At 39.7% G+C, this 25,529-nt stretch overlaps 9 protein-coding genes across 26 annotated transcripts; 6 read left to right on the forward strand and 3 right to left on the reverse strand.

Annotated features, from left to right (window-relative positions):
• The first annotated feature begins 42 nt into the window (after nt 1-42).
• Nucleotides 43-1,457, forward strand: LOC116922998. 2 transcript variants are annotated; one of them, XM_032929512.2, is made up of 6 exons: nt 43-202; nt 334-491; nt 560-700; nt 772-861; nt 924-1,067; nt 1,158-1,457. In XM_032929512.2, exons 2-6 carry the CDS (start codon nt 358-360, stop codon nt 1,399-1,401), a joined length of 753 nt encoding a protein of 250 aa, XP_032785403.1. In that variant the 5' UTR covers nt 43-202; nt 334-357; the 3' UTR covers nt 1,402-1,457. The 2 variants fall into 2 exon arrangements, with proteins under 2 accessions (XP_032785403.1, XP_032785404.1); XM_032929513.2 differs by having other exon boundaries at nt 63-221.
• A 455-nt stretch (nt 1,458-1,912) lies between these two features.
• On the forward strand, nt 1,913-5,059 carry LOC116922831 (gametogenetin-binding protein 2). 2 transcript variants are annotated; one of them, XM_032929281.2, is made up of 10 exons: nt 1,913-2,041; nt 2,118-2,404; nt 2,470-2,660; nt 2,718-2,861; nt 2,927-3,013; nt 3,082-3,210; nt 3,274-3,477; nt 3,575-4,251; nt 4,338-4,531; nt 4,598-5,059. In XM_032929281.2, exons 2-10 carry the CDS (start codon nt 2,315-2,317, stop codon nt 4,775-4,777), a joined length of 1,896 nt encoding a protein of 631 aa, XP_032785172.1. In that variant the 5' UTR covers nt 1,913-2,041; nt 2,118-2,314; the 3' UTR covers nt 4,778-5,059. The 2 variants fall into 2 exon arrangements, with proteins under 2 accessions (XP_032785172.1, XP_045030311.1); XM_045174376.1 differs by having other exon boundaries at nt 1,960-1,980.
• On the reverse strand, nt 5,050-6,053 carry LOC123472568 (39S ribosomal protein L18, mitochondrial-like). The gene is made up of 3 exons (XM_045174386.1): nt 5,777-6,053; nt 5,329-5,557; nt 5,050-5,253 (listed from the first exon to the last, which is right to left on the reverse strand). Exons 1-3 carry the CDS (start codon nt 5,971-5,973, stop codon nt 5,116-5,118), a joined length of 564 nt encoding a protein of 187 aa, XP_045030321.1. The 5' UTR covers nt 5,974-6,053; the 3' UTR covers nt 5,050-5,115.
• A 101-nt stretch (nt 6,054-6,154) lies between these two features.
• On the forward strand, nt 6,155-7,894 carry LOC116922969 (2-methoxy-6-polyprenyl-1,4-benzoquinol methylase, mitochondrial). The gene is made up of 6 exons (XM_032929470.2): nt 6,155-6,736; nt 6,797-6,918; nt 6,975-7,136; nt 7,429-7,517; nt 7,589-7,700; nt 7,770-7,894. Exons 1-6 carry the CDS (start codon nt 6,358-6,360, stop codon nt 7,869-7,871), a joined length of 966 nt encoding a protein of 321 aa, XP_032785361.2. The 5' UTR covers nt 6,155-6,357; the 3' UTR covers nt 7,872-7,894.
• A 2,896-nt stretch (nt 7,895-10,790) lies between these two features.
• Nucleotides 10,791-12,598, forward strand: LOC116922994 (serine/arginine-rich splicing factor 1B). The gene is made up of 6 exons (XM_032929508.2): nt 10,791-11,139; nt 11,197-11,301; nt 11,411-11,547; nt 11,608-11,780; nt 11,836-11,878; nt 11,949-12,598. Exons 1-6 carry the CDS (start codon nt 10,970-10,972, stop codon nt 12,113-12,115), a joined length of 795 nt encoding a protein of 264 aa, XP_032785399.1. The 5' UTR covers nt 10,791-10,969; the 3' UTR covers nt 12,116-12,598.
• A 791-nt stretch (nt 12,599-13,389) lies between these two features.
• Nucleotides 13,390-15,875, forward strand: LOC116922842 (U4/U6 small nuclear ribonucleoprotein Prp3). Of its 4 annotated transcripts, XM_045174377.1 has the most exons (4): nt 13,390-13,549; nt 13,681-13,797; nt 13,880-13,932; nt 14,003-15,875. In XM_045174377.1, the coding sequence occupies exons 3-4, from the start codon at nt 13,906-13,908 to the stop codon at nt 15,776-15,778; spliced, it is 1,803 nt and encodes a 600-aa protein (XP_045030312.1). In that variant the 5' UTR covers nt 13,390-13,549; nt 13,681-13,797; nt 13,880-13,905; the 3' UTR covers nt 15,779-15,875. The 4 variants fall into 4 exon arrangements, with proteins under 4 accessions (XP_045030312.1, XP_032785185.2, XP_032785186.2 ...); XM_032929294.2 differs by lacking the exon at nt 13,880-13,932 and having other exon boundaries at nt 13,970-15,875; XM_032929295.2 differs by lacking the exon at nt 13,880-13,932.
• LOC116922914 (zinc transporter ZIP1) lies at nt 15,855-18,341 on the reverse strand. The gene is made up of 3 exons (XM_045174379.1): nt 17,184-18,341; nt 16,199-17,060; nt 15,855-16,075 (listed from the first exon to the last, which is right to left on the reverse strand). Exons 1-3 carry the CDS (start codon nt 17,424-17,426, stop codon nt 15,966-15,968), a joined length of 1,215 nt encoding a protein of 404 aa, XP_045030314.1. The 5' UTR covers nt 17,427-18,341; the 3' UTR covers nt 15,855-15,965.
• A 3,034-nt stretch (nt 18,342-21,375) lies between these two features.
• LOC123472569 lies at nt 21,376-22,218 on the forward strand. Its single transcript, XM_045174387.1, has 3 exons — nt 21,376-21,575; nt 21,640-21,715; nt 21,780-22,218. Exons 1-3 carry the CDS (start codon nt 21,540-21,542, stop codon nt 22,007-22,009), a joined length of 342 nt encoding a protein of 113 aa, XP_045030322.1. The 5' UTR covers nt 21,376-21,539; the 3' UTR covers nt 22,010-22,218.
• LOC116922944 (EEF1A lysine methyltransferase 2) lies at nt 22,208-25,522 on the reverse strand. 13 transcript variants are annotated; one of them, XM_032929437.2, is made up of 10 exons: nt 25,411-25,514; nt 25,344-25,351; nt 25,177-25,265; nt 25,041-25,096; nt 24,862-24,983; nt 24,675-24,779; nt 24,374-24,602; nt 24,199-24,291; nt 24,096-24,140; nt 23,540-23,731 (listed from the first exon to the last, which is right to left on the reverse strand). In XM_032929437.2, exons 3-10 carry the CDS (start codon nt 25,251-25,253, stop codon nt 23,685-23,687), a joined length of 774 nt encoding a protein of 257 aa, XP_032785328.2. In that variant the 5' UTR covers nt 25,254-25,265; nt 25,344-25,351; nt 25,411-25,514; the 3' UTR covers nt 23,540-23,684. The 13 variants fall into 13 exon arrangements, with proteins under 13 accessions (XP_032785325.1, XP_032785324.1, XP_045030315.1 ...); XM_045174382.1 differs by having other exon boundaries at nt 25,177-25,279; nt 25,411-25,503; XM_032929439.2 differs by having other exon boundaries at nt 25,344-25,348; nt 25,411-25,488.
• Between the last annotated feature and the right edge of the window lie 7 nt (nt 25,523-25,529).

Consider the following 25,529-nt stretch of genomic DNA (forward strand, 5'->3'; position numbering starts at 1 on the left):
ATTCCGTTAGATGGTGTTGCAGGCATAACTCTAATTCCACTTTTTAGTGCTTTCGTGCTCTGCTATCCGTGTTCCTTGGATTCACTGTTTGTAAAAAAAACCAAAAAAAAAAACCAAAACAACTTGATACCACGTTGATACGTCGAATTAGATTTGTTCTTAAGTATAGAAAAAAAAAGGCTGAGAGTGGAAATCGGTTTAGGTAATAAGCAGCTTACGCGGTAACTTTTAAAAAGATATTACAACGTACATAGGGTGTTCTAGAATGTTCCATAGCTCGAATGTATGTTAATTGCACAGTTTAAAAAATAATTCTTACATTCTACTTCATAGATACAGTGGTCTTCTTCATCAACAATGTTTACATCTGGTTTCCCCATCATACCCCCTAATTCCAGTAGTCCTGTGGTATCTTCTGCTCGCAACAGTTGGAACCAACATCCACCAGAATCTATGCCTTGGGGTTCTTTACCACACCATAGAGTTACAAGGTTCCTAATGATAAAAAATGCTAGTATTATAAATCTTTAGATCAAATAACTGACTTATTAACCTTCAGGTTTTCAGGTGAACTAGATGCACAAGAACCATGCCCTGCACAAACTGAGTCATTATCAGCATGGAATACTCTCCAAGACAACTGGAAACTAATACCTCTTCCCTCCCCACTTAAACGAAAAATTGATGAGCCAAGTGAAGAGTAACTTCTAATACATTATATTTTAAAGATATCTGATACCATTGTAAGATCTTTTATTATTATTTACTTAGGCAAGTTAGAAAACAGTTGATTACTGAGGATAAAATTTCAGCTCACCTGAGTCAACTTCAAATAGGTTCCCCCACGTCAGAACAACCAAGGTATAATAGTGATATATATAATATTTCAAATCAGTAAAATTATTTTGGTTTATTTGCTACAGATTAGATGCGATGGAAGACGATAGTACCACAGCAACGTCTTTGGATGGTGTGAAAATTGACGCTTGCTCCAAATTAATTCTGTCGGATGAAATTCGCAATTTTCAGCGTGAAAATAGCATCCCTCAGTGTCTGCTTGAAAGTTTGTATGTCTCCCACATCGTTTAAAGTCTAATTATTTTGTTAACAGTTCCTGTTATTTTTGTTTTGTTTTGTTTTTGTTTGTATGTGTATAGCAATAGACCGTCAATGGCAGTGGTTTTGTGGCAACCGCGGAGTGCTGTCCATCAGCTTGTCGATAGAGATGCAAGCCCATGTGAAGAACAGTCTCGCAGCTTACGATCAGAAGCGCTAGAAGGAAACTCATCAAATGACCTGGAGCTCATTAACGAAGAGGAAAGTAATAACAATGAGCCAATTAATAATTTTAACATGAACGATGAGCACCAACTGGATCTCGAAATGGATGATGATCTCTGATTTTCTTTTGATGAAATGTGTGAGTTTTATTTTGATAAATAAATTTTTTCGACTAACTCCTGTATTCTTTGTTCGTTATCATGTTTGCAACCCATTGAATATTAAAACAAGTACATATGAATGAGTAACTCTAATATCAATAATATCATATTTGGATTTAATATAATCATCGTACGAAATAAACTCTGCCCCGTGTCGATCGGGCCACTTTTTTACTCGAACTTCGGTGCACCCGTGCATCGTTTTTTTTCCCGCTCTGGATTTAGCGGAACAAACTGAGAGTGTAGTTCCGTAAGACCGTGACCATGTGACCAACAAGACACAAATGTGGCGCCAGTCATGTGACTCTGGTTGACCTATTAGAAGGCAACCTCGATGGTAGATTAGTAGGTCGATCATACCTTTTTTACAGTTTTTTGTTTAGCGCTATTAAAGCCGACATTTTAAAACATGGCGGTAGTGCACGCCCGGCAGCCACTGATAAGCCCCGATCTCTGTTTTTTTCGGTGCGGGCTGAAGTGATCGGGGCTGACGGTCACAAATGGTCAGATAAGGCTTCGCTATCGTATTCTATGAAGGGTAAGACAACTTGTGTTTCGTGTTTTCGGCAAGTCTATTCGAGGCCGTTATTTTTATTTAGGTCTGATTTCTCCTCCATATTTCATTACGTATTTGCTAATGTTTATTCTTCTCACTTCTATCTTATCTTCTAATAGGTCTGATTTTTAAAATATAGCTATTGGGAATCGTGAGTGTCAATAACAAACTATCTGCAAAAGTGTTGACGTATTCGAAATAGATTACTGATAAGAGATCCTCCATAGAGCCGCTGAAACAGACTCGCCTTTGGAGAAAAGCTTTTGAAATACTTGAATAGTTTAGCCTGATTGCAGTTTTTTCACACTTTGGAATCATGGCAAAATTGATTTCCTTATACCGTGATGATGCACCATCACCTTTAGGGAGAAGAGAACTTCCCCTTCCTTTTGATGAAAACATATCAGTAAGTGCCATAAAATTATGTTTGCGTTGGATTTATTAAATGTATTTTTATTTATTTTATGTTAGATGGTGATGAAGTTGCCAGAGTTGAACTTAACCCGTTTACCCTCTTGCTTGAAAGGTTCTGAAAATGATGCATTTATAGATAAAAAGAAATTGCTAACATCAGCAGAGATGAATGATTCCATGAAAGTCTCTAGCCAGGAAGTGTTAGAGCTTATTGGGCCCAATGTCCCATGTGTTGGATGTAGGAGAAGGTCAGTTGAATTCAGATTGCTTATTTTACCATTAAACTGACCATTCTTCTGATAAAGTGTTGAGAGGTTGTTTCGAGAGCTTGTAGCATCTGGGCAAGATGCCTTGTATCCTGTAACCTTATCTCAAAATGGTACTTTAGGGCTAGCTCCAGAAGTCATATCTTCTTCTTCTAAACTTTTTATCTTGTTGAAGTATTATGGGTATGTTTGCTTCCTTATGTAACAACATTTAGTGTATTAATATTTGCATACTGAATTCTCCATAGGAGTCGTCTAAACACGATGGCAGAGTCTATTACGACCAAGTCTCGTCAAAATCGACGATGCCCATTGCATTCATTAGATGCGCATAGGTTTGTTATCAACATTTCGATGAATAAGAGGACATTTTTTATTGGTGTTTCTATTGAATTTTTTTCAGAGCTCGACCGACTGGCGTAAATTGGCGCCCGTTGTGGGATTCGATGGCACAGGAATGCAGGGAAGAATTAACTTTGGTAGAAGCTAATGCTCTTCTTGACACCTTAGAGGCATATCTGCAGAAGCATAGGTACGATTTCATCGGTTCTTCAATAATATTCAAGCATCTGTAAGGTTGTATTCGTTTGGATAGGTTTTGTCCGGAATGTCGTCTGAAAGTCTTGCGGGCCTATAGTTTGTTGGTGGGGGAAGTTGAGCCTGCAGAGGAAAAGGGATACAAACCCATTCTGTATCTTGGTCTTAAGTGTTGCCCAGCAGAAAAACATATTCATGTTCAGTGCAATGTGGACCTCATGTCTTTGCTCATCGCGAGGGCCGAACCCGAACTTGTTGGAAGGTTTGTGTTTATGATTTCAAGGGTTTATATTATAAAAGACCAACTACGTTTCCATTCCACTGGTATAATTGAAGCACTAAAGAAATTTTTATTTTAGTTTCCGACGAGAGAGGCATGCGAAGACAATGGAAGTTGCTCAGGAAGAGGTGGTGACTTGCGTGGGAATTTGTTTGTTAGAACGACTTCAGCGAGTCGCTCAAAGACTTCGAGAGGAGGAACAGATGGTAGATATGTTGCAGTTTGCGTCTTTGCAGGCGCTGCGTCGATCATTTGAAATGGCAGTTGAATCTAAACGAGGAGTGTCGCAGCTTGAATTGCTTTGTGACGAACTTAGTCGCGAAGAGGCTGTTCAGAAGCAAAGAAAAGAAGCCAAAAAGCAGAAACGCAAGAAGCGACGGGGTAAGAAAGATAGTATCTCCAGTTCGGACAACATTTGTCGAAGTGAAAAAGACTACGATAATGAGGACGATGTGGAGGGGGATGGCGATGAAGACATTCTTCCAATGCTCGTTCCGCCAATACCCGTTTGTCATCGCTCTATGTTGGAATCAAGCCGGTCGCCAAGTATTGAACACTGCCCTTGTTTGGCTACTGATGCTAAGCATTCCAGTGGCTCAGGACACGCGTCTTTTGCATCACAGCCATCATTTACAACTGGTCGCTCTCGCAAGTGCCCACAAGAATCGGGATACTCTTCGACCAACTCGAGTAATTTGACGACACCCGAAGGCTCCGATGTTGCGTGCACCGAAGGATTGTGCAACCACCATTCAGGTTCGCCTTTTGCCTATTTTCTCACCCCTAAAACTTCCCATTCTTAAATTTTTAATTTTAACCTGCTGTCATTTACTTGGTCTTAGGTTCTCCGGTACAGTGCCGTCCTAGCCCAAGTCCAGTCCCTGAAAGCCTTTCGGAAGACCACTGCAACTGTGGTGAAACGGAAAATGAAGATACTGAAACAAGAAATAACTTGGGTCGTGGAGGTAGGTGTCCCATTCATATCAAGTTACGTGAAAACTGTCGCAATGGTCGAAGTCTACAGCAAATGCTTGAGGTATTTATTTATTTATTTTTTTCTCTCAATGATTACTTGTAATATTTTTCACGGTTTTCACAAAAGGAATGGCATGTGAATTCGGATGACGATGACGAAGGTGAAGAGGGTTTTATCCCGTTAGAGGAAGTGCAAGCTTTCCGCAAGCAACAACAACATTATAACGAACAACGTCGTCAACTGCGAAACGACTTACGCCTCAAGTTTGATCAACTGTGTGGACGTGTCCAAAATCAGCCCCACTAGATTAAATAATAAAATTTATAGAGCATAGCCCGTCGGGGCCACTCGCCTTCGCTGGCTCTCATAGGTTAAGAAGCAAAAAAAAACAATAATGATAAAAAGAGGCATTGTTTGTGGGCAAATAATGAGTGCGTTTATCAGTCTGCACTCCTCCGTATTTTTTTCCAACGAGATGTTTTCACTCTTCTTTACAGTTAATGTCTACGAGGCAGTCTTAGTATGCCCTTTTCGTTTTTCTGTATTTGTCATTTGCTACGTTGGGGACAAATGCACTATTCAATCAGACATAGTATTGTATTTAATTTTCTCTTTTATTGTTATTAATTTGCAAATCAACTAGTTTATTTTGTTTGTATTTCTTCATATACTTGGGTGGGATTCTCTTTAGCCTCACGACTCCAGTGCCTATGCGGAAGAAATTGCTCCGGTTCGCTAAGTGAGATACCTCCTTTTTCAATGTTTTTTAGAAGGAATGAAACCTAGAAGGGATATCAAATTAAGATTTTAAAGATGCTAAGTGTGCTGTGCAGCCATTTCCAGTAGACAATGCTCACCTTTGGTGAAACCAGATCCATGTCATAGTTTGAATGTACTTCCAGCAAACCACACTCTAAGCATCGTTGAGCAAGGACTCTACCAATTGTTGCTGCAGCCTGTACATCTGAAGTGCTTCTCAAAAACTGTTTGATTGCCCACTCATTGGTTGATGCTGAAATAACTGTCTTTCCGCTGAAGTGTTCAATGTAGGCGCCAACATGTTGGTTAGACTGCACAACAACAAGTCTAAAAACATATTATAGCTATATTTAAAAGCATGCATGTAACACAATAAAATAACAGAGATTTATATGCTAATCATCAGATTTTTATTTTGACATTGACACTCATCAAACTCAACCGCAGGGGAGTTCAAAATGAGCCTCTTCAATTTTGCGCAGTGAACTGTCATCATGTGGAGAGGGGTGGGGTAATAGCATTTAGTTAAAATCTAATTATCAATACCTGTGCCAGTAATTCATTGGTTTATCGTCAAGTGCGTAACCCATCGGCTTAGGAGCAATACGTAACCGCTCCAAATTTCTCGGATTTCTATTGTAGATGAAAGGAAGGAAGGAATTATTCACTTCTCCAATATTAGACGAATATGCCCTTTTTGCTGAACTAAATAAACCGATATTTCTAATCCTTGATTCCCACATTTTCGCAAAGAATAAATTTCAATTGGTGAAGCTGGTAACAAAATCAGATACTGTAACTTTAGCTGCAGACGAGTATTCCTAGATATGCGGAACGCTCTGTACCAAAAATTCCGCGTATTATAGCTCTGCCTACACAGGGGAAAAAAATACATGAAACCATGACAACGTGCCAAGAGCTAAGCCATTATGTGGAGTGCCTGTAACCGGTTTCTCTTGAAGTTAAGTTGAAGTAATACAGGTTAGTGGCATAACACGATTTATTTAGTTACAATATACCGTTCCTGTGGAACAGTCTTAGTGTGGCGGAGACGCGGAGTGATAGTAACGCAACAAAGTGATACCTGGTTTTGTCATTTGTTCGTAAAAATCGAAGCGAACCAGAAAATGTTGCTGATGCGCTTTGTCAAATATTCGCTGACGGATAGCTTTACTAGTTTTCAAAATGGAAAATTACAAACGGCTTTCGTTAAGAAACTGCATGCTGGGCCGTATTACAAGGTGTCGAAAGACATCAAGCTAGACAACTTGAAAAGCAGTACAATTAGCCACAAAGACGAAACAGTACATTTTGGCTTTCAGACAGTATCTGCCACTGAAAAGGCACAAAAGGTACATCAAGTTTTTGAAAATGTGGCTTCAAAATATGATCTTATGAATGATGTGATGTCAGTTGGCATACACAGAATATGGAAAGATTACTTTGTAAAAAAGATTTTTCCATTACACCCTGGAACAAATATTATTGATGTTGCTGGTGGAACTGGTAAGTAAGGGTAAAATAGTACTATGGAAAATTTAATTCCCTTTCCTTATCACATTTCAGGTGACATTGCCTTTAGGATGTTAGAAGGCCTTGACAGACAAAATAAAAATTCCAATAGCTCGACTGATGATGACAGTGGAAGTAGAAAAAACACAACCATTTTGATCAGTGACATTAATCAAGTACTAAAGCTACTTGACATTAGTGTTTTTAAACTAATATCTAAATAATCAAACAGGCCATGTTGGACGTCGGAAAAAAACGTGCACTAACGATGAATCTTCAATCAGATGGCCTGAGTTGGCTATGTGCCAATGCACAAGAATTGCCTTTGCCAGAAAACTCATTTGACCTATACACCATCGCGTTTGGAATTCGCAACGTAACTGACGTTTCTAAAGTATGGAAAGCTAAGTTCACCTCTTCTCATTGCTGCTAGTTTGGTTTTATCACCTACTGTCGGATGAAAGTTCGGGTTTAGTTGTAGTTAGTTTGTCAACTCGGATTTAACCGCCTTGGGCGGATCCCTATTTGTTGCTAGAAAATTTTCATCCAACACTGTTTCTCAACCCTAGTCATCTTGAACTAGTTCGGTAAACTGTTATTCTGCGTTCCGTAAGATACGCTTGATTACTCATAAATCTGAAGAAAAGCGGGAATACTGATTGGAAATTTATTGTGTTTACTTGAAGGCTTTGGACGAAGCCTATCGCATCCTACGACCGGGAGGAAGATTTATGTGCTTGGAATTTAGTCACGTCAAAAATCCTCTCCTAAAATGGTAATGATTATGCTTATAATACTTACAAGATATTTTTTTTTTTTTTGTACGCTTATATTGAATCACCGTAGGGCGTATGACACATATTCCTTCCAAGTAATCCCTCCATTAGGAGAAGTAGTGGCAGGAGATTGGAAATCCTACCAGTACCTTGTCGAAAGTATTCGAAAATTTCCGACGCAGGTAATAATCAAAAACGTTACTGGGAAGTAAATTTCTGTGCAGTTCATTTAATTTATATCCTTTCATTAGGATGAATTTAAAAATATGATAGAAGAGGCGGGATTTCGAAGCGTTCGCTATGAAAACTTGTCGTTTGGTGTAGTGTCTATACATTCTGGATATAAAATTTAAGAAAATATAAACATATGGCAGTATTGAGTGTTAATTTTTGTATTAGCGAAGAAGCCCGCGGGATTTTTCGTGGCGATGAATTCGGGTGGACATGAACACAGAGATTCACAACAGAAAAGTGACCAAGGGTGACAGACTACATCAAACCACATGTTCCAATACTTATTTTTGTTTTATGAGTCTGAAGCATTTTTCTCAACAATGTATTGTGAATATTGAGGGGTGGGCAGGCTAGATGGCAAAAAAAAAAAGATGAGCAATGTGAGGTTGGAGCGAGAGACCAGTAGGGGTTACATCATGGGATGGATCACTTTTGTGAGTGTAAAATCTTGTAAAATGTGTATTTGTTGGATGATTAGGCTCTAGTCAGTTAAACCCTAACCAGACTTGAAAAGTAAGATAGCCACCTGCCCCAAATAGAAATAGATGAAATGTCTGGTTTCATGGGTGACATAAGAACCAAAGTTCCGCCCAACTATGCAATGCCAAGTAGGATTGTACTTTTTGTCAAACTCTTTTTTTATATATGCTGCAATATCCTGTAAGAAAACAATACATTTTTTAAAACCAGACAACATAATTACAGTACATTTTCTGAAAGTCCTAATGGTAAATTAAGGTAAATACCCAATGCTTAATACCTTTTCAATATTGTACTTTTCCAAGGCTTGCGTTGCACAATCAACTGCATCTTGCTGCATTTCCTCCGACATGTCAGCATTTTTAATAACTGCTTTTCGATCGGCCATTCTTTTAAAATCTTGTCACAACTTCTGCAGGAAGAAGAAAATACGAATGAAACTGGCCTGTTGCGTTATAAGGACACATTCTATGCAAAAAATGTGAATAAATCAATACTTGTTTAAAGGATCAGTCTTGATTCTTCTTATTTTCAAAAACCTAGAAGTTTCTACTGCACAGATCTCGGCAACAGTAAATCAACTATAGAGTCATGAACAGTAACAACTGACAACGTTAAATTCAAGAGTTTTCTGACCGGCGCAGAGCTGCAGACGGTTAACTGCAGCATGGTATTAACCAAGGCCTTGAACCGTGAATTTTAACATGGATGTTATCGTTAAAATCAATGTCACACAGCGCCAAGTTTTTCAGGTGGAATTCTGTTTTATGAGCAAATGTTTTTATGTATAATAGAAATTCAGGTGATTCCAAGACACATCGATGAAGAAAAGAAAAATATTAAAAATTTACCACAAATATTTCAATCGTGTTTAAAGAATTTTTATTTTTTGCGATGTTACTCTTAAAACTATTAACAGTGTTACTCTTCGTAAGATGGCAGTACTAGAAATAGCTGAGAAAATCGGCATCCCAATTCCAGAAACAACGTGGTGGCTTTTGCACGTGTATCCCCCTTTTTATATCGTTAGAAGTAGGGATTGAAACAAGCGGATTCTAACGATAGTTAACTAAGGCGGTTCTATTTAAACTACAGTTAACATAGAATAAGTTAAGAGAAAAATCTTGAGAAATATTACGTCATTTTTCGTAAAAGTGTGTACCAAAATTTAGGAATCTAAACTTTTCGGCATCAAGTTAACACGTAACTCATTCGCTTGCTGGCGAACTCTACAATTTTCGTTGCTTTGGCGCTGTTTATCATTATGTACACTATGGCGCTCTTTGTGGTTTCCTAAAGCTGAGTTTTCGTTGAAAATAATATCTATGATGGAAAAACATACCAATAAACGGAAAAATGCATTGTTATTGCATACGTCAATTGCTTTGGGTTTTCCCCCCACATGTTCCTTTTTTTGTCTGCTCCCATCTGCAATGTTTCTTCTTACGTGGTTCCTCACGATGCGGAATGATCGGTACCAAAACTTAAATAACTTTTTTAGAGTAACCCTGAGAAATAAAAACAAAAACAAAATCTCTTACCGCTAGAGCAAAAAGTAGGCTATCACTGCATAAAATACTTGTTTATTTATACACTCAACAATTTGAACTCTCCAAAAATACGACCTTGCCGGAAAGTTTATCGTTACGTCAATGTAGTTGAACAGATTTGAGGAAACAACAAAATAAAAAGAACTTTCATTTTCGGCCTTGGGTCAGCTTTATAAAATTCTAACTAGAACGCAATTCAGTTCCATTTCTCATTACCAGCAATCATGAAAAAGGGTGTAAGAGGACCTAACGGTACGAATTTTTTATTAAAAACAACAACGGAAAGTTTTTAACTATCTCTTGGATCGCAAATAGAATTTCAGATGACATCATGACAACCCCTTGCTTAACTGTCGATCTGAATCAAAAACAAACATAAAACGGCGATTTTCTGGGGCACCAAATTTATCTGATTCTAAACGACTTTGAAAGATCACAAAAAAATTAACTAATTATTCACAATGGAAATTGGTTCAGTTTCATTTCTGTTTCATTTGTGTGAATCATTAATTGTAATTAAAATAATTCAGCCCAGTCCATAACCCCTTCAGGCATTCAGGCAGAGTAATAGAATACTGGTGTAGCCACGCTTATGGCGGGCCCTCCCATTGCCTTTTTGGCCTGAAAGTCTTTCTGTCCCATAACGAAAGCGCCACAGCGGCTGTGTTGTGAACTTGTGATGTATTACGTTTTCACTATGTTTTCGCTCATTTTCGTCGTCTGTACTTCAGAAAGTAAACAAAAAGTGGCTTAATTAATTAGTGTGAAAAAAGTAAGAGCATGAAGAGATTTCTTAACAACCCTTAAAACTCAATTCATAGGTGGCAGTTACGGTTATGGGACACTTAAATCGATATCTTGCCTCATTTTCTCACAATCGATACGCGAAATTGGCACAACTTTTGGAAAAAAATCCGAGAGGGGGAGTTAACATGGCCGTGGCTACACCAGTATTCTATTACTCTGATTCAGGTTTAAAAAATATTATTAAGTTGCTGATCTGGCAATGCTTGTACCGCCGACGCCATTGCGCTTTGAGAAAAAATTTCAGCATTTTTCTTTGACAAGGGGCGCCTTACAGCACCCCAAGTACTTGTGTGACGTGTTTTCGCAAAATCTAAACCATTATTCGAATTTGATTCAAGTTCTGTTTCCCATCCAAAGGCTAGTGACAGCAAAAAGTTGACATGTCAAGTTCCCGCAACAATGAAGCCCGAATTTATGTTGGTAATTTGCCACCCGACATCCGTACTAAAGATATTGAAGACTTGTTCTACAAATTTGGAAAGATTGCCTATATTGATTTGAAGAACCGAAGAGGACCTCCGTTTGCCTTTGTTGAATTTGAGGATCCCAGGTATTTTGTTTAGCTGAATTTATTACATTGTTTGTATAATTTCAAGTGGAATGCTAGGGATGCTGAGGATGCTGTGCATGCTCGTGACGGGTACGACTATGATGGATATCGTCTAAGAGTAGAGTTTCCAAGAGGATCACAAAATTCTGGTGGTGGACACAGGTTAGTTGCTCTCTCACTTGTGAAGTGTATTTTAACAACCTTAAAATTTATTTTATAAATACACAGCTATACTTTTAAGACAAAATAATAATATATATATTTTTTTTAGGGGTAGCAGTGGTCGAAGTGGAGGTAGAGGTGGTGGCGATGGTGGAGGTAGAGGTGGTGGTGATGGTGGTGGAAGCAATGGAGGTAGAAGTCGAGGACCACCTGCAAGAAGAACTAATTACAGAGTAATTGTTACTGGTAGGTCAGAAACAATTTTATCAGTGACATGAGAAATAAATTTTTCCTTCTAAATTTTAGGGTTACCTCCTACTGGCTCATGGCAAGATTTAAAAGATCACATGAGAGAGGCTGGTGATGTCTGTTATGCTGACACCTATAAAGATGGAACTGGAATGGTTGAGTTTCTTCGTTACGAGGACATGAAGTACGCCATCAAGAAACTAGATGACTCAAGATTTCGTTCCCATGAGGTTTGAAATAATATTGGAATCTTTGTTAAAACTGTTAAACATTCACCGTGTTTAGGGGGAAGTGTCCTATGTCCGAGTGAAAGAAGACAGTGGTGATGGTAAAAAAAAAAAAAAAAATCTGTTATCTTGGTTGAAATTATTACTGACATCGATCTTTATAACGTATAGGTCGCAGTGGTGGAACTCGTGATCGCTCGCGATCCTATTCTCCAGCTGGTGGGGGGGGTGGCAAGACACGCGGAAGTCGCGGATCTCCTAGCTATTCTCCTGTGCGTCGTGGTGGTTCTTATTCCCGTTCGCGCTCACGCTCACCTCGTTCGAGATCACGGTCATAAGAACATGTGTGAACAGAAATCAGGCAAAACTAAACAAAAATTCTGAGAAGTTGTGCGATGTGGACAACAAAAAGCTTAAGGATTGGAAGGACTGGAGGAAAGGGGTCTTTGGTATTGTCTCCATGGTTCATTCTATATTTTCAAAAATTCTTAGATGAATAGCAAGTCTTTTAAATTGCAAAAACCAAGTTTGATTTTTTTTACAAGCTACATCAAAGATTTCAATTTTATGAGAAACTCAAGCATTTTTTGGGTTATGATTTTGGCATTTGCAATTATTGCTACTAATCATTCAGTTCTTCACGACGTACACGAAATCATTTTGGTTTCGAATACCCACAATCCCCCAAATCCAACCAAAATTTTTTTATTATTATTATTAGTTTTTTTTTTTTTTTTTTTAATAAACCCATCCCTTCCTTTTTTCCTCCCTCTTGTAATACACAAATAGCGGTGCGTCGAATAAACATGATTCTCATTTTCTTCCCCTTTCTCTTTGTAGCGTACACAGCAAGGTTGTTGCTCTCTCTGGATGGGATTGTTGTGGGATTGGATTACATTGGAATGGATTTGGATTGCATTGGAATTGGATTTGGATGGATGCAATGTGGATTGATAGGTGACAGGATCTGGAGGAAAGGCTGGAAACAGTAGCCGCATCTCCTTATCTACAACAACCGTCACGGTGAACTGCAGTGGACTTAACGTGTCAGGACCGATTTAACATTTTAAGTGATCTCTTGGATACCGGAACTTTGGAACTGACACCTGAGGAAGAGCGTCCAATTAGGATTACTTACCTTTCAATTTTTAGGCATCAAAGCTTCTTTAGATTAATTCGGAGGATACTGTGGACTGGTGAACCTTCGGAAATGGTTTACCAAGAAATACCCAGCTGGGAAAACAAACAGTGATTTACCGAAAATAATGTAGGAAAATAATAGAAGCCCATAGGCGTCTAATAAAACTTTTTTTGCCAAACCTGTAGGAATCGGATTTTCACTGTTTCAGCGACAAGCCGTTTATTTTCTATTCCGATTTCTGTATGGTTGATCTCTTATTAAATAAACCTCCGAAATCTGAGCCCTTAAAATTTGGCTTGTGACACGTGGCTTATTTTGGATGTAGTTGCCCTTAATAACTTGGTCCGGTAACTTGTAAATAAAAGTATTGTACGTACGTATGGCGATTAAGCACCTCGTAGAATAATTGAATGCACAATAACGTTAACCTTATCTTAGTGTGTTGTCCTCAGAGCTTTGCCTTCGATTTTGTTTGTGAATTATTTGAACTCTGGGGTTGTACGTTGTGTCTTTTTTTTTCAGAAATTTTGTATTTTTACGAGCCTCATTCAAATGTTAAAAAACCCCTCTAGATGGTGCGTCAGTAACGTTGCTTGGGCAACCAAACGAACAGAAACGCACAGTGTAGAAGGTAAGACACGTTTTTTCTTTCAAGAATTACCAAATTCCAACTCTAAGTGTAAAGCGTTATCATTCTGATATACATTGAAATTAGCTGTAGTAGAACTGAAGTTAACTAAACTGTTTCCCAATTTTTTTTAGTTCACGTTTTGTTTGAGAAGGTGATCTCTCGACAACCAGATCGCGACCGGTCGCTGAACAGTCCACGATACTGTTGTTCTGCACGAATTAAGCATTAGCATCTTATTTTTCCTTTCCGTAAGATTTTACGTTTCTCTAACCAATCTATCTGTTTTTTTATGAACCACATTGTTGTGTCTTGATGTGGTTTCTTTTGTAGACCAACATTTGAACTACTATAGTTTTATGGCTGACTTACATCCTACAAAAAGTGTAAATTGTGTTTGTTTTTTTTTGTTTTGTTTTTTAGATTTTCAAGTTTGTTTGTTATTCATTTTCATAGAAATTTTCAGTCATGGCTACAACAAGCATTAAGCGACTTAAAGAAGAGGATCCAATGGATGGTGCAGGACGGGAAGCAAAAAAGTTAAAATCCAGATTCCATGATGATAGCAGTGAAGATGGGAAAACCAACCTGGACAATTCAGAACAGCTATCTTCTTCTCAAATTCGAGAAATGATGTTAAATGCTCAAAAGATGATTGAAGAAAGGAAGCGTTCCCTTCATCAGCCACCAGCCCTTCTCAAAACTGCTCCAGTCCTCTCATCTCTTCCGGCACCTGCAGTTCCTAAGGCCCCTGCTCCATCTTCAATGGATGAACGAGCCAAAAAAATTGCAGAATTGCAGGCTCAAATTCAATCAAAACTAGCAACTTCCACTCTGGCAACATTGAACTTGAATCTGCCCAAAACAGTGAGTGCCGCCGGATCAACTAACGAAGTTTCTAGTGAGCCAAAGCCTGGCCCTCTCATCCTTAATGCTGATGGAAGAACAGTAGATGCTACTGGAAAAGAAATAGCGCTAACTCAATACACACCTACTCTCAAAGCAAATATTCGCGCCAAAAAACGTGAGGTGCTCAAGACTCATATGGGCAAAGGCCCTCACCAGCAGAACGAGGAAGCCGGAAGTTTAACAGAAAGTCGTTTTTTCGACCCCCGTGTGGCAGCCAAATCGGCTTTACGGACACGCAGAACTTTTCACTTTCATGAGCAGGGCAAATTCCAGCAGGTGGCATCCCGAATGCGAATGAAAGCTCAGTTGGATAAGCTGCAAAACGAAATTTCGCAAATTGCTCGCAAAACTGGCATCAACTCTGTCACTGCCCTTGCTCTAGTGGCTCCCCGAATTGGTGATCGAAAGGAAGAAGAAGAAGTCGATTTGGAGTGGTGGGATTCCGTCATATTGCAAACGCGGAGCTACGAAGGCGAAGACGGCCAACCTAATTTACGTCAGGAGACGATCACTAATTTGATCGAGCATCCAATCCAGATGCGCGCTCCCACTGATCCGCTCGCCTTGCCCTACTTGCCCGTCTTCCTGACTGAGAAAGAACGCAAGAAGTTACGCCGGACTACGAGGCGTGAGAATTGGAAAGAAAAACAGGAAAATATCCGTCTAGGATTAGAGCCACCTCCCCAAGCCAAAGTTCGCATATCCAATTTGATGCGCGTGCTGGGTAATGAAGCTATACAAGACCCTACGAAAATTGAAGCCCACGTCCGAGAACAAATGGCCAAACGTCTTCAAAATCATCAGGAAGCCAATGCCGCGCGAAAATTGACGGCCGACCAGCGACGTGAAAAGAAAGAAAAGAAGCTTCAGGAGGACACGAGCACAACAGGTGTGCACGTCGCGATCTACCGCATCAAGGATTTATCCAATCTGTCTAAGAAATTCAAAATAGAAACCAATGCCAAGCAGCTTTACATGACAGGATGTGCCGTCATTTTCAAGGACGTTAACGTCGTCATCGTAGAAGGTGGTCCAAAACAACAAAAGAAATACAAACGTTTGATGCTGAATCGCATACGATGGGAGGAGGACGCCGTCAAGGTTAGCAAACACGACGCGGGATCAGCTGCTCAGCCTGAAACGCGAAATTCTTGCCAGCTCGTTTGGGAAGGTACGACAAAACAACGCAATTTCGGTGACCTCATCTTCAAACTCTGCCCGTCCGAGGTTGTGGCTCGAGAGCATTTTCGCAAACACGGCGTCGAACACTACTGGGACCTGGCTTATTCCACGGCCGTTCTAGAAGAAACGGAAGAGAAGTGATTGGTCTAATATCGCCTTCTGTTATTATCCCCCTCTTTTCTTTCTGGGCCAAACGTTCATATTTCAATATTACAACTAATAAAAAGATTTGTCTTTATTTCTCTTTGTTTACAAAAATTGGGAATGTTGCATAGGTTGTCACAGGAACATCATCGACCATGGATCGTCGTGATTAACAGCTTTTCTTTTAAACCTTTGGTGAATAGAAAAAGTATTGCGGTGTTGTGACAGGCTGCAAAACAAACTCCAGTCCTGCAGTGGCTTGATTTTCGTGATGATCCGCTTGATTTCCGTGACCTATTCAACACGTAATAGAGGCGTTAATGTCCCGTTATGTTTTCATTTATCTGTTGACATGATCTAATGATTTCCAGCTTGCTCACAAAAGACTCTTTCACTAAGTAGAAAAGAAATACTAACCGCTCAGTGCTTCAAGTGCCGATAGGAGGATGAAGCCAAGGAAGACGGAGAAGAGCTTGATTAATCCATTTCCTGATTTTCTCCGCTCGCGTTCCAGCACTTCGAGGAATGTCACATAAAGAAGCGTTCCGGCGGCGATGCCTTGCAGGATAGCGATGATGAGGGTATGAAAAGGCGTGGGATCTTGGAAATATTCAGTCACCAAGATACCAATTGCAACTCCGATGGGAGTAATAAGGCCCAAAGTAACCATGTAGGCGACGTAAAGGCAGATGCGGATGTGGGAAGCTAACATCTCCATACCGATACAGAACATGATAGCGAGCTCGTGGATTGTGACAGCCGCAAAAAGGAACCAAACATCTTTAAGAGTCGGTTGCAAACCAATGGCCATTCCTTCGAAAATGGAATGGAACGAGAGGGCAAAGACCAGAAGGAAACCTCGTATCGCGGCCGCCACTGATCGTTGTTCCAGGTCTGATAGTATGGGGGGCCCGTGACTGTGACCGTGGTGTCCGCCTCCATGGTCAGAATCGTCGTCTGTTTCTTCCTCTTTCGGGGTAGGCACGTTATTTTTGTCTTCAGCGTTGGAAATTGTAACAGTCCTCAATTTGTGATGATCATCTTCCGAATCGGAGGTAATCGTCTTTACTGGATTTTCAGCATTTAAATTCGATAATCCCACAGTATTTGTTTTCTTCTTGGTCTTCTTGGAGTGACCATGGCCTGTTAACAGTTCACCTAGCTCTTCGAATAGATAAACAGCAAAGAAACCCAAACAAACGATGCCCTCCGCGAATGGGAATTGTTCCAAAACAGGGTATTCTCCAGACTTAATTACCTTGTCGAGGGAGTCGCGTACCTAGGGATGTGTAAGTGATAAGTTATCAGACTTTTTTTCCTTCAATTGATACGAGCAGTTATTAATTTGCGCAGTGCAAACAAAGAGAAAACAAGGCTTTCTTATTTCCATTATTTGTGTTACCTCTGGAATCATGTGAATGAAACAGGTGGAAAGTAACAATCCTGCGCCGAAACACAGAAAGACGGACAGGAACAAATCGACCCGTTTTCGGCGTTTATTCACTGTTTGCTTCTCAGCCGCTTTAAGATCTCCGCGTTGCCCCCACTTATCAAGTTTTCGGTACACTTTTAAAGGTAGCAATCCAGCTATGAGTCTGAGGCCCACCAAAAGGATCGCAGCACAGATTTTGTTAACGAGCATCATCTTGATGCAGTTTTTTAAATGTAGAAATGACACTGACAAGCAGTGCGTCCCAATCAGCCAACTTGAAAGGGCTTTGACGATTGGAAAATCTTTTCGTCGATCAGTTATTTCTCGTTGGGTGGCGGGGAGATAAATTTGGCGCTAATTTTTAAGGAGAATTATCACTGACAACTAGTTTGCGTTGGAGCGTAAACCAGCTATGAAAAGGCAGCCAAACGAGCTGCAACGGAACAATCATGGCCTTTTAAACAATGCCAAGTCACAACTGGAATTTTTCGCTTCTTGGATAAAGCGTACTTGTAACAAGATAAAAAAGAAGCTTCGATCAGAGCCTAAACAAACGAACTGTACCGTTAGTAGTTTGCTATTGCTGATTGAATCGCAACTTGTCACAGACACCTGTTGCGTGTTCGCGTGGAATACAAAGACTCAACGGGAGACCCAACAATCCGCTCGTTCGCTCCAACTGTTTTCGTCTGACTGCTGCCCGTTGGTAGCCAGAGGACCCAACACCTAACTCACTATGCCCCTCCTTTTTTTTTCTCGGCTGTTTTCTCTTCACCCTCTACGAAACCAACAAAAGCCCCCGGAACATTCATTTTCTCTTATCCTTATTTCTTTATTTATTAGTTTGTTTGGGAGGGTGGGCTTCAAGGTTCTTTACTTGGACGTAGTTTGTTTCTCCCTTTTTGAAGGAGACTTTGTACCCTTCGGTTATCACAGAAGAAGAAGACCAGTCTAAAAGAGGAAGAGGCTGTCGTTAGTGATGAAAGAAGAGGAAAGTAGTGTTTACTTTGTTCAGAGCCACTCGGCTTTGTGCCCAGCAACTGCGGCTTTTCATCTCGAATGTCTGGTGACGATTATGCACACACGTACACACTTTGCTTCACTGATAGGAACGGGCACGTTGCTGAGATTGCTCATCACGTCTTCAAATGTTGACCTGTTTTCATGTCACTGTTTATCTGGTAATAATTATGTAAAATAAGTTTGTCAATCAAGTTCCATATTGTTGAATAGTGTTCAACGTTTACTCAAATTGCACAATGAAACATTTCACAATTCTTCGAAACGACTGACATATATTGTAACACATTTTAAAATCCTTGGTCATGTCCTTTGTTATTAGGATTCGCGCATCGATGCCTGCTTTTGTCTTATTATGTAACATGTAATGCCGTTTCCGAACGGAAGTGAGCGATGCTTTTCCGCCATTTGCAGGGAAACAACGCCCAGCATTCTTGGTTTATTTCCCCTTTTGCTGTGTCATTTTGACACAGCAACTGGTTCAGTTTTTCTCTACCCAGCAGCCAGCAAAGGTATTCGACACATCTTGGGATCTTTTATCTGGTTTACTGAACTTTGACCGATCCCTACGGCTTCTTATCTTGATTAGCATGGGATAACGTTAACATTCATTTTGGACAACTCGCAGAAATTCGTTGAGACCCAACAAAAAAGGGATGACAAACGAATGGCGTTTAATCGGTAAGTTCATTTGATTTAGGAAAACACGAAGAGAATGATTGAAATAGGGGAAGTTTTCGCTAGAAAAAACAAGAAAAATTTATAATCACTTGTTTACCCACCTTTTTTTAGATGTTTAAGTAAGCCGCCATACATATACAATTAGCAATTCAACAAGGACGGTTTCACCCGCAACTCGTCAGTTTTAAATTGTTTGTAAATTTTCTCGTGCGTGCCGTTTGAAATCAAGTAAAGCATTCGGGGTACGAGTGATAAATTGTTTGTAAATTTTTTTCTAGCACGGGGACGCTTCTCAGAATTCTTGTAAGCTTGTAAAACAATACAAGTAAAACACAACAAAGCAAATTTCTTAAGTTATGCGCGCTGACCAGCAATCGTTAGCGTACGTGCCGTTTGAAATCAAGTAAAGTCTACCCAACGCATTAATCCCAGGATTTTCGCATCCGGGGTACGAGTGAACGTTATCTCTAACATACGCAACATGCACAGCTTCTCATTGCATATACTTCTATTTGGCTTGTGTTTGAAAATGTAGTACGAATTGATAAAAACAGGCAAATGATTTCCCCCAGTCTTTAGATAAACTGTTCTTCGAAAAGAAAAGTATTAGAGGAACTAGTACAACATTCGCAATCTAAATAGATCGGTGACAAATATCGGGGTCTCTGTAACGAGTCGCGATGAGGTAAGGAAAAAAGAGAAATTGGGGACACGTTTTGAGGTAAGGAAAAAAGAGAAATTGGGGACACGTTTTCTTTCAACTGGAACTTTTCGGAGACAGGAAGCGCGCGTTCAAAATGGCACCTAGTCGTGTCGAAAGAGACGAAATCAGCCACAAGAACGTGCGTGATCAAAGAATTAATAATAGACCATTCAAAATCATCAGTCAACTTTCTAGTTGTTCAATGAGTTGGCGAAAAGCTTACTGGAAACGTCCACGGCGGTAAGCGCATCAAATTCGATTAAAATGACAATCAAGACTATATCGTGAACGTATTCTGCAACGAAAACACGCACTGTCACTGATATTACAGACCTTAGCTATGCTTTAAAAAGCTCTGCAAATTGCAGGTGACACGCGAGATACGAAATACAGAGTGCCAGGCTGCGCTCTGCCTTCCACAGCTCGGCCGCGGATATGCAGGGCTATTATTTTCGCATCCGTTAAGCGGCCATGCCCTGAGGCGCTTTATTATGAGTCATCATATCAAGGGCAACAAATATCATCAACGAGACGGTTGGTTCATCGTGGGTTTTTTGAGGTATGTTTAGTTTGCCATATCTTACCATAGCTTAAACCTAGGCTTACGTAACAACTTATAACAACGTATGCGTTTTACTGGAATCAGAGACTGTTATCTGGAAGGACACTGTCTCGAGTGTTCCATGTTCTCCAGAATAGCCCAAGGACATGCTAAATATGGCAAGTTTATAGTATGACTTGATGTTTCATTTTAAATACTTTGAATGTAGAGAATTTTGACGTTATCTATCAATGTTATCATGATAGTCCCCTAGTCCTGCAGGCTCACGAGAAAAGACCGTGAAAAACCACACTTCATTTACTCGACATTGAAACAACAGCCATCCGACAACGATGGCTAGAATTCCAACACAAAGACAATGATATCATTTGAAAACGATAGTTCAACGTAGAATTTAAGCCCCGAGTAAAATGAAAACGTTTGAATTGAGTCATCTTTGTGGCACCTGCCTATATAAGGGGAATTCTTTTCATTATTTAGCATTTCAAAATCACCTTTATAGCTACGAAGTTGAATTTGTTAAAGAAATATCAAGCAAAATGTTTAGAAATTCTTATTTCATCGTCATCTGCATGTTCCTGATTCTGGCTCACACTCAAGCAGGTAATGTGTGATAACACTATTTTATCAATTCATAAATTCCATGCAGTAAAACTTGTTTTTGTTCAGCTCCCCGAGAATCTCTGCCAAATGCCCGTTTGGCTAAGAGAACACTTTGCAAAGATCTCGGGCACGATTCCAATTGCTTCTGGGAAGGTTCTTCCCCGTTCTGTCAAGGTGAATGTCCACGTGGATTTAAACTAATGTGCAAAGACGGATGGGGAGATACGAGTAATTACTGTTTGACTGGTTATAAAGCGCTGTGTTGTCCCGAAAAAGAAAATATATGGGGACTTTAAAAATGGGATCGCGTACTTTTTTATTTGACAGACGGCTAAGTGGTTACGCAACTCATTATGGAATGGAGAAGGTAAACAACACGGTGGAGAAGGTAGAGAACAAAAAAAATTTACTGTACCCTTCCCATTGGAATTTGTAGGGGGAAAGATTGAAATAGTTTAGTTCTGATTTGCTTTCCAGCGAGTGAAGTGGTATTCCTGAGAGTATCGCGTTAAGTTCTTAGGGGAAAACTGCTTCGATTTTGAATAGGGATTATGGTTCTTTAACGACACAGAAAAAACTTATTAGGGTGAGTAACACAAGTTGATCGTTCCTTAGCACTACAAGGTTTTCTTGCTACTCGCTTTCCCAATTTTTCGTCGAAATGTCGTTGCAAAGACGACATCTTTATCTGTCTTTCATTTCTAATGACGAATTTGAGTAAGCCGACGTTTATATTTAATCTGCGCCTGTATTTCTCATGGAAAGCAAGTCTTGTTCTCGCTCTCTACCCAAAGTAACAATTATTTAGTTTGTACTTACACTTTTAAAGTTTTAACAACATTTTTTGGTTCTTGTAGTTGAATTGGAACATGGCAAACGATTTCCTTTTCTTCTTTTTCTCCTCCTTTTTAATTATCGCATTGGCCGGAGCAGGTATTTTGGACGTTTTCCTAGTGGTGTGGATTACCGAGATTACATTAGTCATGTTCTCGTTTAGCTCCTTCGGAATCCCAATTGAATCATACACCTCTAATCATGGGACCCCATTGTCATATGCCCATTAGCGTCAATAAAACCACTTGCTACTGGAAAGGATTGTCCCCATTCTGTTTTGCCAGAGATGATTGCCCGGAAAACACCTTCCTGATTTGCAAAGACAGATGCGGCGATGGAGGATGTTGTTGGACTGGAGAAAAGGCTTTGTGTTGCCCAATGGACCAAGAATAGAAAACGATATTGAAATGTACCGAACACAGAACTGTTTTTTTTTTTAAGGATAACATTCACTGGTGCGGGTACTTGCGTAGAAGCGTCGTGGGGTGTAATAGATTGTTGAAACTTCTTTTTAAAAATGTGAATTGCTTTTTTAAAATTCTGTTTTCGAAATTGTGTGATTAGTCATCTTCTGTTGTTATGATTACAGTCTTTAAAGAGCCGATCAAAGAATTTATTTTGTGGCTAATAGATAATGATACATCCTTCACATATTTTTAAGCCTTAAGTACTTCAGCGGAATACAAAGGTTAAAGCATATAAAACAGCATGGGACAACATTCTCTAATTGTAGCCCAGAACAATGGATAATGTCGAAAGGTAGGATGCCTAACATACAATATACGAAGTTTACATTTCATTTAGTTCCAGTTCATTCAAAGCCGGCCGTTTCAGAGTCGCTGCAAAATTTGCTACGACAAGGTGGCGTTCAGAATAAGTGACACATCAAACGGCTTCTCTTCTAGAACGATGGAGCTATTCATAGGTAAGGCCGTACTGTTAGTCGTAACAGGATCGTGCTGTCCAGCTACGTACAAAATTCAAGATTAAAATCAAAATTGATCTACCCGAATAATGAAAGACATATCTTACTTAAGGTCTCCATGACAGTGAGGAGGAAAAATCCGATGGCGATGGCCAACAGTTTAGCTAGACCGTTACCCGGCTTATGGCGTTCACGTTCCAGAACTTCAAGAAACGTGACGTAGAGAAGCGTACCAGCAGCGATACCCTGTAAAATGGCAATCACTAGCAAGTGGGTAGCCGATGGATCATGGACGTATTCAGTAACAACAATACCAACACCAACCCCCACCGATGTGATTAATCCTAGCTCAACCATGTAAATGACATAGAGGAGAACACGAAGTTTAGATGCTAGCATCTCCATCCCGATGCAGAACATAATGGCCAGTTCGTGAACGATAACGGCCGTGAAAAGAAACCACACGTCGCTGAGTGTAGGCTGCAAACCGATGGCCATTCCTTCGAAAATTGAATGAAATGACAAGGCGGCTACCAACAGAAATCCACGGATCGCCGCAGCGACAGATTTCTGTTCTTCAGCAGACAATGCCGGGCCGTGAGCGTGAGCGTGATCTCCGTGACTGTGGTGGTTACTGTTTCTTCGTTGATGACCATCAATCTCTAAACCGAGTAACGATTGAGATTTCGACCTCTCCATTTCATGTGCATTTTCTTCAGGTGGATCGTGTTTGATCATTTTCTCGCCCATCTCTTCCAGGAGATAGACGGCAAAGAAACCTATGCAGATGACGACTTCTGCGAAAGGGTATAGTTCCAGTAAAGGCCAATCACCAACCTTCGAAGCCTGAACGAAAGACGTCCGAACCTAAACCATAAATCGCATCTTGCTAGAGATTGTTGGGTGTAATTCATGAGTTTAACATGGTATACTTCTGGAATCATGTGAACGAAGCAAGTAGATAGCAGAAGTCCAGCACCGAAACAGAGAAACATTGAGAGAAAAATTTCTACTCGATCCCGTCGTCGGCTTCCATTTTGTCCACCACCTTGACTGCTCCATTTTTCCAGTTTTCGATGGACTTTTAGAGGTAGCAAACCAGCCAACAGTCTGAGTACAGCTAGAAGAATAGCTGAACATATTTTACTGACGAGTAGCATTCTCACTCGCCACTACAGAGGTGAGATAAACTGAAAAAGTCCAAGAAATATCAAATGAGAACATTCAAACAAGTGTGAAAAGATTTTGCCTTTTGGGATAGAGTATTTGCTCAACGTAGTGATTACGTTTTCTCTGCTATTCAGCTGAGTAATGTTATCTTTTTTTGAAGTTTACCCCATGATGACTACCGAATTCAGCCCATTAATTATTTGTCATCTTTACCAAATCGAGCTTAAGGTAGTTTTCTTTTTTGGTTTCGCTTTAAGAACCAATAAATTCTTATCTGTAGGTATGCTCAATATAAGGAAGCGTAGGGTAGGCGAACTATGGTCTACGTGACTAGGATAGCGACTAAACATGAATAAAACATCTTTTTGGTAATTGATCACGTACCTGATTTTTTTTTCCTGCTCCAGAGCCTTAGGGAAGTTCTACAGACTTAAATATAAAAAAATTGCGCTAGAGTAGAAATGAGATTTTTAACTTCTGTATTAACTGTTCTTCCGGAAGACGACAACGCTGACTTTGTTCCCCTGCTGTCCACCGAACTGCATTGAAGGTGTTGGTATGACTTCCATCCGGCTATAGTCTAAAAAATGAAAGCAAAAAACCATGCATCAACGCATAAACCTGTGGGAAACAATTGGCAGTTCGAAAAATCAATTCTATACAGGTTTCCATGTGTTGCATAATTTCGTTAATAGTCCAATTGCAGGTAGCTATGAGAAACAGCCCGTCTTCTTTCAACAGACTAGACGTGGCTTTGAGGTAACGTTCGCGCACCGCCGAGCCGAAATCTTCCATCAGCGAAATGGCGTCAAACGTCCCCTTGTCTAGGAGTAAGTCATATTTCTCATGGTCCTCACTATCGACTCCACCTTCGCTAAGCACGTCCATTGTCTGAATAATAAATTGCACTGAGACGTTACCTTCTAAACGAAGTACACTATAACTATTTAGTCGGTGACGTACTTTGTAACTTATTTTTGCTTGGCGACTTTCCGCAATTGTGTTGGCTAAGACGACAGCCGATTCGGAGTAATCGACACCCACGAGGTTCTCGAATCCCTTCTGAGCCTTCATAGTACAGTACAATTTTGATTGCTCTTACGCATTTTTCATATCTTTTGAAAATTTGATGCTACAGTACAATACTTACCAGCTGAATAAGAAGCACTCCATTACCACAGCCAAGATCCAAAATGTTAATCTTTTTTTCAAACTTGTCTGTTGTCCATTTTACAATTGAATCCATTACTTTTTTCCCAAACCATATTTCCCCTAATAAAAATAAAACTGATGCAAAAGTGATAAAAGTATTATTTTTCAATTATTCACCAATATCTCCATGATCTTTGAAATTTTCCAGTTCGGTTACATACTGCTGGTCCCAACTAAATTTTGTTAATCACATGTTTGAAATTAAAATTGGACAAGCAATAAAATATGGGATAATTGTGCAAGCAATACTTACAAGTTCTTTGTTCCTAGTACTGATGATGATTCTTCTTCATTTTCTCCAGTGGTAAGTGAGCTGTTCTCTGTTGCCATTTGTAGATGTAACTAGTTATTTCAAACTGACAATGATGATAGCGAACAATTTGTGACAGACTGGAGAACTGAGCTTTCCTTATAAAATACCTTTGCTGCTGTGAATTAAGGATACTATATATATTTATAATGAACTAAAATGCACAATAATACCTACATAAATCTTTGATGGCTCCCCTTTATTTTTTCTCAGGATACATTTTAAAAATTGTTCTCCTAGTAAGTTGTTTTGCTTTGACGTCAAATTCAAAGGACTTTGAAATGAGATCCTAGATG

This window comes from Daphnia magna, linkage group LG5 (assembly GCF_020631705.1).
Source record: "Daphnia magna isolate NIES linkage group LG5, ASM2063170v1.1, whole genome shotgun sequence".
NCBI classification, from domain to species: Eukaryota; Metazoa; Arthropoda; class Branchiopoda; order Diplostraca; family Daphniidae; genus Daphnia; species Daphnia magna.

Coding starts and splice junctions, on each gene's coding strand:
- LOC116922998 (XM_032929512.2), top strand. CDS start 358: ATGTTTACATCTGGTTTCCCCATCATACCCCCTAATTCCAGTAGTCCT. Junction 492..559: donor CCACACCATAGAGTTACAAG/GTTCCTAATGAT, acceptor ATTAACCTTCAG/GTTTTCAGGTGAACTAGATG. Junction 862..923: donor CCCACGTCAGAACAACCAAG/GTATAATAGTGA, acceptor TATTTGCTACAG/ATTAGATGCGATGGAAGACG.
- LOC116922831 (XM_032929281.2), top strand. CDS start 2,315: ATGGCAAAATTGATTTCCTTATACCGTGATGATGCACCATCACCTTTA. Junction 3,211..3,273: donor GCATATCTGCAGAAGCATAG/GTACGATTTCAT, acceptor TCGTTTGGATAG/GTTTTGTCCGGAATGTCGTC. Junction 3,478..3,574: donor GAACCCGAACTTGTTGGAAG/GTTTGTGTTTAT, acceptor TTTTTATTTTAG/TTTCCGACGAGAGAGGCATG.
- LOC123472568 (XM_045174386.1), bottom strand. CDS start 5,973: ATGTGGGAATCAAGGATTAGAAATATCGGTTTATTTAGTTCAGCAAAA. Junction 5,558..5,776: donor CCAATGAATTACTGGCACAG/GTATTGATAATT, acceptor ATATGTTTTTAG/ACTTGTTGTTGTGCAGTCTA. Junction 5,254..5,328: donor TGGATCTGGTTTCACCAAAG/GTGAGCATTGTC, acceptor TATCCCTTCTAG/GTTTCATTCCTTCTAAAAAA.
- LOC116922969 (XM_032929470.2), top strand. CDS start 6,358: ATGTTGCTGATGCGCTTTGTCAAATATTCGCTGACGGATAGCTTTACT. Junction 7,137..7,428: donor ACGTAACTGACGTTTCTAAA/GTATGGAAAGCT, acceptor GTTTACTTGAAG/GCTTTGGACGAAGCCTATCG. Junction 7,518..7,588: donor AAAAATCCTCTCCTAAAATG/GTAATGATTATG, acceptor GAATCACCGTAG/GGCGTATGACACATATTCCT.
- LOC116922994 (XM_032929508.2), top strand. CDS start 10,970: ATGTCAAGTTCCCGCAACAATGAAGCCCGAATTTATGTTGGTAATTTG. Junction 11,140..11,196: donor GTTGAATTTGAGGATCCCAG/GTATTTTGTTTA, acceptor GTGGAATGCTAG/GGATGCTGAGGATGCTGTGC. Junction 11,879..11,948: donor GAAAGAAGACAGTGGTGATG/GTAAAAAAAAAA, acceptor TATAACGTATAG/GTCGCAGTGGTGGAACTCGT.
- LOC116922842 (XM_045174377.1), top strand. CDS start 13,906: ATGGCTGACTTACATCCTACAAAAAGT. Junction 13,933..14,002: donor ACTTACATCCTACAAAAAGT/GTAAATTGTGTT, acceptor TCATTTTCATAG/AAATTTTCAGTCATGGCTAC.
- LOC116922914 (XM_045174379.1), bottom strand. CDS start 17,426: ATGATGCTCGTTAACAAAATCTGTGCTGCGATCCTTTTGGTGGGCCTC. Junction 17,061..17,183: donor TCATTCACATGATTCCAGAG/GTAACACAAATA, acceptor ACACATCCCTAG/GTACGCGACTCCCTCGACAA. Junction 16,076..16,198: donor GGCACTTGAAGCACTGAGCG/GTTAGTATTTCT, acceptor CGTGTTGAATAG/GTCACGGAAATCAAGCGGAT.
- LOC123472569 (XM_045174387.1), top strand. CDS start 21,540: ATGGAAAGCAAGTCTTGTTCTCGCTCTCTACCCAAA. Junction 21,576..21,639: donor GTTCTCGCTCTCTACCCAAA/GTAACAATTATT, acceptor TGGTTCTTGTAG/TTGAATTGGAACATGGCAAA. Junction 21,716..21,779: donor TATCGCATTGGCCGGAGCAG/GTATTTTGGACG, acceptor GTTCTCGTTTAG/CTCCTTCGGAATCCCAATTG.
- LOC116922944 (XM_032929434.2), bottom strand. CDS start 23,701: ATGCTACTCGTCAGTAAAATATGTTCAGCTATTCTTCTAGCTGTACTC. Junction 23,409..23,473: donor TCGTTCACATGATTCCAGAA/GTATACCATGTT, acceptor TTTATGGTTTAG/GTTCGGACGTCTTTCGTTCA. Junction 22,584..22,648: donor CACTGTCATGGAGACCTTAA/GTAAGATATGTC, acceptor TTTTGTACGTAG/CTGGACAGCACGATCCTGTT.